General features: G+C 42.0%; 1 protein-coding gene across 1 annotated transcript in view; it reads right to left on the bottom strand.

Moving 5' to 3' along the window:
* Positions 1–1,042: 1,042 nt before the first annotated feature.
* The window catches only part of LOC103214195 (signal-regulatory protein beta-1), a 15,483-nt gene continuing 7,799 nt past the window's right edge, over positions 1,043–8,726 (bottom strand). Inside the window, exons 4-6 of the mRNA XM_007960025.1 lie at positions 7,649–7,975; positions 5,706–5,711; positions 1,043–1,155 (exon numbers count right to left, since the gene is read on the bottom strand). Coding sequence (XP_007958216.1) covers positions 1,043–1,155; positions 5,706–5,711; positions 7,649–7,975 — 446 coding nt within the window. The remainder of the gene's footprint in view (positions 1,156–5,705; positions 5,712–7,648; positions 7,976–8,726) is intronic.

Here is an 8,726-nt window from a genome sequence, read left to right as displayed (position 1 = left end):
AGATTGCCCCAACAAACAGGCATAGTGATTCATTTATGTTCAGGAAGCTAGGTATGGGCATAAATCCATGAATGAGAAGAATTCTTGTGAACACAGACATAAGTATGTGGTTTATGGCCGAGTTGCACAGTAATAGATGAGCTGTATCTTGATATGTTTTGGACACTTGAACTTTTCTCATATTTTAGGGAAGGAGGGAATCAGTCCTCAGAACTAGTTCCCAAGACCTGGCCTTGGGGACACCAAGGACTGTGAGAATGAGTAGCAGGAGGGTGTGTCCAGGCAGGTGTCCAGAGCAGGGAGGCACATGGAGCAGAGTCTGTGGGGACTTCCATCTGGAACCTTCTCTCAGGCTGGGCCATCAGGGGAGGAAGGAGGGAGTTGGTGGGAAACACATCCACATTTAATTGTCTGCTCATTATCAAGAAATGTTTTCTGAGTGCCTCTGTCCCCCAGACTGCTCTCCTCCTGGAATGATAGTTGTGAGGTGATAGGAAGCCCTGGGGATAGGACTGCTGCCAATTTAATCTTTCTCCTGAGTTCTGACTCCCCTTCCTAAGTTACAGCCACTCATTCAGATGAAGTGTCAGCAGGACAGCACTCATAGCAGCAAGTCTGGCGGTTCTCAACATTACTCTAAAATGTGGATGCCTTTTGCCCCCATGGAGCCCTAGGGTTTAAATAATCTGGAGATGGTATGCAAGGGAACTGCCCACTCATTTGTCCCTCACTTAACTCCCTTCTGCCATTTCTTCTATGGAACCTCTAGGACTCTAAGAATCCCCTTTCAGAACCCTTGACCTAACCCACCACCCGTAAACCCCACATGCTTCCTGAGAGCTGAGAACTTCTTTGAGGAGTCCATGAGGCTCCTGAGGGGAGTGGAGGAACTTGGTCTCTTCTGTTAACTCAAGATGTGTCTTGACACTGTGTGACAGGTGGGACCTCTTGGGCTTGCTGTCCCTGCTGACTTTGCCCCTCTGGAGACAGATGTTCACCTGCCCTCCCTCCCTGAAGCCAAAGCTTCTCCCACAACTTACAGTCAGGCCCTCTGCTTCCTGTAGACATAGATGACAGAAACACCAACCACCAGCAGCACCTTGAGGCCTAAGAGGAGACCTCCAAAAAGGAGGAGGGGAGTCCACAGCTCCAGGCCTGGAAGTCAACAGGCAGGAGTAGTCGTTAGAGGAGGCAAACAGGAGTCCAAGCCCGGGGCAACCCCTTACTCACTCTGAAGCTTCCTGTGCCCAAAGATGCTCTGAAGCCTTAGAAGCCATGCCCTGCCTGTCCTCAGTCTCACTTACCTTCTCAGGGGCCAGGACAGTCCCTCTTGAGGGAAGAGGTGGGGAAGAGCATTTACTCAGAGGCATAAAAGTGTGACACCTAATTTACTTAATCTTCACAACCCTGTTGTTGTTGTTATGTGCCATCGAGTCGGCCCCGACTCATAGCGACCTCACAACCCTGTGGGTGGGTACTATTATCCTGTTTCTCATGAAGAAACTGAGGTTCAGAGAGCTTAGGGAGGGTCAGAAGATTAATGGGATTCAATTGTAGGCAAGTCCATCACTGTGGGCCTTTGGGATGGCCCTCATGACCCTGTTTTGGAGCCAAGACAAATCCAACCTCTCAAGGTCATGGGAAGGACCCTGCCCAATGAATCCTCAGGGTAGGCTGATCTGATGAGTCCTGCTGGCCAGAAGTACCTTGGTAAGTCAAAGATATGGAGGCTCATGCTTGGGAGGGGACTCAAAAATGATCTAGTCCACCTGGCTCCAGAGTAAATGCCACCTGAGCTCTTCTTATACAAAGTTGGATCTGAGGAAACATACTTTTGGATTCATTGTATTTTTATAATGACCAGTTTTTGCTTTTAAAATTTAAAAAGCAGAGATAGTAAAATCATTTTTTAAATAAAGAAGACAATGGTGGTTCATCCCTGAGGAAGGAGTGGAGACTTCCACATTTGTTGCTGCTGGGGTGTTGGAGGCCTCAAGTCTCACCTGAGTCACTCTCTGGAACTTTCAATTGAAGAGAGCTGCATTGCCCAAGATCACACCTCCTTCTAGGGGGCAACTGAATCCAAGAACTGTCTGAATTGGGGGGTACAGTCTCAGTCCCATCTTCTCAATTTGAAACAATTCCAAAAGACCATCCTAGCTCTCCAGCCCTGTGTAGAAGTGATCAAATCTTTTGTGGTTCAACTGAAATTTTGTTTCAAATGAAGTTCAATGTCCTCCACCCTCAATTCTGCTTCTCTTACCCTCTCATGTATATTGATCTTGATGGTACTCCCCAGTAAGCTTCCTGCATTCTTATATCTATTTTGGAGTATGTTTCCCAGAGAAACTGACCTATCAGAACTGGTCTGGGAGTGGTCTGGAAAGCAGATCCTACAATACAAATCTGGAACTGGATAAATTATGTCCCTCTCAAAATATATGTCGAAGTCTGAACCTCCAGTACTTGAGAATGTGATCTTGTTTGAAAATTGAGTCTTTGCAGATGCAGTCAAGTTAAGATGAGGTCATAATGGACTGGAGTGGGCCCTAAATCCAATAATGGTGTCCTTAAAAGGAGAGAGAGGTTCAGAGATGCAGACACTCAGAAAGCTGTTTGATGATGAAGGCAGAGATAGGAGTGATGCAACTATAATCCAAGGAACACCAAGGATTGCTGGCAACCACTAAGAAGTTAAGAGGAGGCAAGGAAGGATTCTTCCCTAGAGATTTTAGAGGGACCATGGTCCCACCAACACTTTGATTTCTGACTACTAAACTCCAGAATCATGATAGAATAAATTTCTATTGTTGTAAACCAACTAGTTTGTAGGATTTTGTTACTGTAGTCCTAGGAAATTAATAAAATTCATTAGCTGGCTGGAAATGAAGACTCTATCATTGATAGTAAGAGGAGCCCGGGTGGGTGAAATTGTTGAAAATTTCATCAGTAGTGAACTGGGATGGTATATGCCAGAGCAAAGACTCCAATATTAGGCATTTGAAGACTAGTTGGGAAATGGTAAGTATAAGGACTATGGACTTGGATGGCTGTAGCTGGAGGCATCAATCCTTTGGAGAAAGACAATGAAAAGCTTAGAGTGATTGATCAAGGCAAAGTATGAAAGATAGAGACTTCTTGGCAGCATAGCAGATTCTTATCTCCCAGAACTAGAAAGCAGAAAATCTTAAGGATTGGGCCCAGGGCAGAATTATAAGAGTAGCAGAGTTATAGAGGAGGTTGTATTTATTTTCAGCTTCAGTGGGCCTGCTACACTAAGGATAGGATCCTGCTCAGGAGGTAGTGGGACCCTGAGAGGAGTCCCTGAGGGTCACAGATGCTTAAGCATTATGCTATGAATTGAAAGGTTGGTGGGTTGAGTCCACTCTGAGGCACCTCAGAAGAAAGTCCTGGTGATCTCCTTCCAGGAGGTCACAGCCATGAAAACCCTACGGAGCACAGGCCTAGTCTGCAACACATAGGGCTGCCATGACACAGCGTTGGCCCCAGCACCTAGTGTGGTTTTAGTTGGCTTGAGACTCTGAAATGCAAGGAGGAACATATGGGCCAATGCACTCGAAAATCTTCAAGTGATTTCCAAATGACTAAAGGCAATGGTGGCAGTGTAGCTGTTTTATCTCCAAATGCATCCTTCACAAACCTTAAGACAAAACAAGAAAGGAAAAGTACATTGTGTACGAAAACAAGGGTCTCAGAACTGCTTGAGAGAATGCCAAAATTGCAAAGTAACTGAGTAAAAAGAGAAAAATCACTAAATTTCAGTGCACAATCTGCTTCCAACTGTTTGTCTTTGGGATGAAGATCAGCCATAGATGGAACTTTGTCCTAATTGGCACTCTTTGCTCGGTAGGCTGGATTCAGGGATTCCAATTTACTCTGATTTATCACCTGGTCTAATGCAAATGGCAAGACATCTTCAACAATATCCCATATTACTCCCTGATTTCATGTTTCTTATCTATAAAGCTCCAGACTAACAGGGTGGTTGAAGCAGGTAAGAAGATCATAGATAAACTGGAATATGTATTTTTCTCAGTCCTAATTTATTAGTATTTCTGGTAGTGTGAAGTTCTGGTGGCGTAGTGCCTAAGGGATTTGACCGCTAACCAGAAGGCTGGTGGTTCAAACCCACCAGCCACTCCTTGGAAGGAAGACTGGGCAATCTACTTCCGTAGAGATACCACCTCGGAAATCCAAGGAGGGGTCGGTGTGAGTTGGATTTGACTTGCCAGCAGTGAGGTTTTTTTTTTTTTTTTACTTTGGTAGTGCACATTATAAATTTTATGTTTCCATTTTTCAAAAAAGAAATCTTTATTTGCCTTCATTATATTTTAATTGGATATAGTGTTCTATATTTAGAATTATTTTTTCCTTCAGCACTTTAATGTTGCTCTGACATTGTCTTGTGCCCTCTTTTTCCAATGAGAAGTCATGTGTCCCTTGTATTGTTCTCATCTATGTCATGTGCTTGTGTGTGTGGTTGCTTACAGATATTCTTCTCACCTCTCTTTTTCAGAAGTTTGATTATGTTGTACCTAAAGTGTGCTGGAGTTCACTGAACTTCTTGAATTTATACATTAATTTCATTTGCTAAATTTGAGAAATTTGCAGCCACTATTTCTTCAAATAAGTTTTGTGCCCCAGTTTTTCTCTCCTCTTACTTTCCCACAGCTACATATGTTCCTTGTTTTTAATCTTTTCCTCTTTGTTTTCCAGGTTAGGTAAGTTCTACTAATCTGTCTTTTCCACTCAGTCCAGTCCTTGTCTGTCAGTTTGTCGTAATGTGGTGGTTTGCATGATGCTGTGATGTTGGAAGGTATGTTACTGATATTTCAAATACTAGCAGAGTCACTCTTGGGGGAAAGGTTTTAGTGGAGCTTCCTGACTGGGAAGGAAGACCTGGAGATCTACTTCTGAAAAAATTGGCCAGTGAAAATCTTGTAAATAGCAGTGGAATCTCGTCTGATAAAGCACCGGAAGATGAGCCTCTTAGGTTGGAAAGTGCTCAAAATATGCCTGGGGAAGAACCACCTCCTCAAAGTGGAATCGACCTTAATGATGTGGAAGGAGTAAAGATTTTGGGACCTTTATGTGCTGATGTGGCTCAACTAAAAATGAGAAGAAATAGCTGCAAAACTCCATTAGTAATTGGAACGTGTAATGTACAAAATATGAGTCTAGGAAAATTGCAAGTTATTAAAAATGAAATTGAACTCATAAAGCATTAATGACCTGAAATGGACTGTTATTGACCATTTTAAATCAGACGACCATACGGTCTACTACGCTGGGAATGACAAACTGAAGAGGAATGTTGTTACATTTATTGCCAAAAAGAACATTTCAAGATCCAGCCAAAATTACAACACTGTCAGTGATAAGATAATATCTATATGCCTACAAGGAAGACCAGTTTACAAAACCATTATTCAAATTTTTTCTAACCACTAATGCCAAATATGAAGAAATTGAAGATTTTAACTGATTTTTGCAGTCTGAAATTGATCAAATATTCAATCAAGATGTGCTGATAATTATTGATGATTGTAATGTGTAAGTTGGAAACGAAGAAGTATCAGTAGCTAAAAAATATGATGCTGGAGATTGCATGATAGAATATTGCAAGACTAACAACTTATTCCTTGAAACTATCTTTATTCAAGACATAAATGGCAGCTACCCACATGGACCTCACCAGATGGAATACACAGAAATTACATGGACTGTATCTGTGGAAAGATATGATGGAGAAGCTCAGTATCATCAGTCAGAACAAAGCCAACGGTTGACTGCAGAACAGATCATCAGTTGCTCATATGCAAGTTCAGGTTGAAGATGAAAAGAATTAAAACAAGTCCACAAGAGCCAAAGTATGATTCTGAATATATCCCGTCTGAATTTAGAGACCACCTACAGAACGGATTTGATACATTGAACACTAATGACCAAAGACCAGAAGAGTTTTGGGATGACATCAAGGAAAGCATACATGCAAAAAGTCATTAAAAAGACAGGAAAGAAAGAAATTACCAAATGGGTGTCAGAAGAAACTCTGAAACTTGCTCTTGAATGTAGAGTAGTTAAAGAGAATGGCAGAAATGATGAAGTAAAAGATCTGAACAGCAGGTTTCAAAGAGTGACTCAGGAAGACAAAGTAAAGTATTATAATGAAATGTGCAAAGACTTAGGGTTATAAAACCAAAAGGGAATGCAAGTCCAGCATTTCTCATAATAATTGAAGAATAAATTCAAGCCTCAAGTGGCAATGTTGAAGGATTCTCTGGGCAAAATATTGAACGATGCAGGAAGATCAAAAAAAGAAGGAGGGATTAACAAAAAGAATTGGTCAATGAACATTTAAACATTCCAGGAAATAGCACATGATCAAGAATGTATGGAATTGGAGGAAGAAGTCCAAGCTGCATGAAGACATTGGTGAAAAACAAGCCTACAGGAGCTGACAGAATACCAATTGAGGTGTTTCAACAAACAGATAAAACGCTGGAAACTCTCTCCTGTATATGCCAAGAAATTTGGAAGAGGACTACATGGCCCACAGACTGGAAGAGATCAATATTTGTGCCCATGCCAAAGAAAGGTGATCCAACAGAATGAAGAAATTGTTGAACAATATCATTTTTTTTTCAACAAAATAATTGAACATAAAGAAAATGAAAATCCTTACAATTGGGTCAATAAGCAACATCATGATAAACAGAGAAAAGACTGAAGTTGTTAAGGATTTCATTTTACTTGGATCCAAAATCAGTGTCATGGAAGCAGAAGTCAAAAAATCAAATGACATATTGCATTGGGCAAATCTACTACAAAGGACCTCCTGAAAGTGTTAAAGACCAAAGATGCCACTTTCAAGACTTTGGTGGGCCTGATCCAAGTCATGATATTTTCAATCATCTCATATGTATGTGAAAGCTAGACAATGAATAAGAAAGACCCAAGAAGAATTAATGCCTTTGAATTATGGTATTGGCAAAGAATACCGAACATACTATGGACTACTAGAAGATGAACAAATCTATCTTGGACAACATATAGCTGGAATGTTTCTTAGAAGCAAGGATGACATGACTTCATCTCATATACTTTAGTCATGTTATCAGGAGGGACCAGTCCCTGGGGAAAGACATCATGGTTGGTATAGTAGAGGGGCAGCAAAAAAGAGGAAGATGGATTGACACAGTGGCTGCAAAATGGGCTCAAACATAGCAACGATTGTTAGAATGGTGTAAGACTGCGCAGTATTTCATTTTGTTTTACATGGTGTCACTATGATATGGAACTGACTTAGATTACTCTATAATAAACATGAATGAATGAGTCCTGGTTACACAGAAGTGAAGCCTTGGCTGTTAACTGAAAGGTGGGCAGTTTGAACCCATTCAGAGGTTCTGCAGCAGAAAAAGCTGGTGATCAGCTCCTGGAAAGTTTACTGTCTAGAAAATAACATGGGGGCAGTTCTATTCCATCACATAGGGTCGCTATGAGTAGAAATCAAGTCAGTGGCACCTAACAACAGCATGAGTGACTATTTTAATGTTAAAACAATAAAGACAAAATTAAGATACAATTATTAAAAAAGCCAGGTGGGGTGGAGTGGAGGCCTCACCAGAAGTTGACTCTGTGCCCTGGTCCTTCAAGGGGGTAGTGACTTTCTGGGCCTTGTTTATGCTGACTGCTGGTTGCCCATCATGCACCACCTGGCAGGTGAGCATATCCTCCTTGTAGGCAGATGAGTTCACCAGGGTCCAGCTCTTCAGGCTATAGGTCCCATCTCTGTCCTCGATGGGGATCAAGGCTGAATCTATCTGGGACACACTTCCATTCTCTAACCAGGTCAGCTGTAGACTCTTGGGGTAGAACTTCTTCACTTGGCAGGTGATGTTCACCTGGTTCCCTTCAACGGGGAAACGGGTTAACTCCAAGGTGGGTGGAACTGAAACAACAGAGAACATAAACTCTGACCTTATGGAACAGATGGAGCACAGAGAGGGGGCTAGATAAAGTTTAGCTCCCACTACCATGGCAAGGATACCACTGGGAGAATGCAGCAGGTGCTCAAACAATAGATAAACTTTTTGCATAATGAATAAACTCACTAAGCATAATGCCTTGTGTACAGTAGGTGCTCAAGGACTAACAGCACCTACTAGGGTAATAACAAGTGAAATCAACAAGCACAGTGCCTTGCATGCAGTCAGAACTTAAAAACATAGCAAAACAAATGAAATCACCAAGGACACAGGGGTTTAGCATGTAGTCAGCATTCAATAATTGCCATTACTATTGGTAAAATAAGAAGCTCTGGTGGTGTAGTGGTTCAAGGCATTTGGCTGCTAACCAAAAGTTTGGTGGTTCTAAGCCCACCAGCCTCTCTGTGGAAGAAAGATGAGGTGGGTCCTTCTGTAAAGATTTGCAGCCTTGGAAACCCAATGGGGGTCATTATGAGTTAGAATCAACTTGATAGCAAGGAGCGAGTTTATTGGTAAAATAAATGGAGCTCCCGTGCGTGCTCATGACATGGAAGGTGTTCACCTGGAAGCTGCTTTAACATAGTAAGTGTTGAGCAGCATGGCTGACACATTTATAGGTTTATGGTAATTGGGAGGGACTGTTAGGAACAGGGGGAGCTCTGGTAGCATAGTGCCTAAGACACTTGCCTGCTAACCAGACGGCTGGTGGTTCAA

Source organism: Orycteropus afer, unplaced genomic scaffold (genome assembly GCF_000298275.1).
Source record: "Orycteropus afer afer isolate SDZICR_OR568_19922 unplaced genomic scaffold, OryAfe1.0 scaffold00020, whole genome shotgun sequence".
NCBI lineage: Eukaryota > Metazoa > Chordata > Mammalia > Tubulidentata > Orycteropodidae > Orycteropus > Orycteropus afer.
Note: the sequence above shows the minus strand (reverse complement) of the source record. Positions and strands in the feature narration are given on the sequence as shown.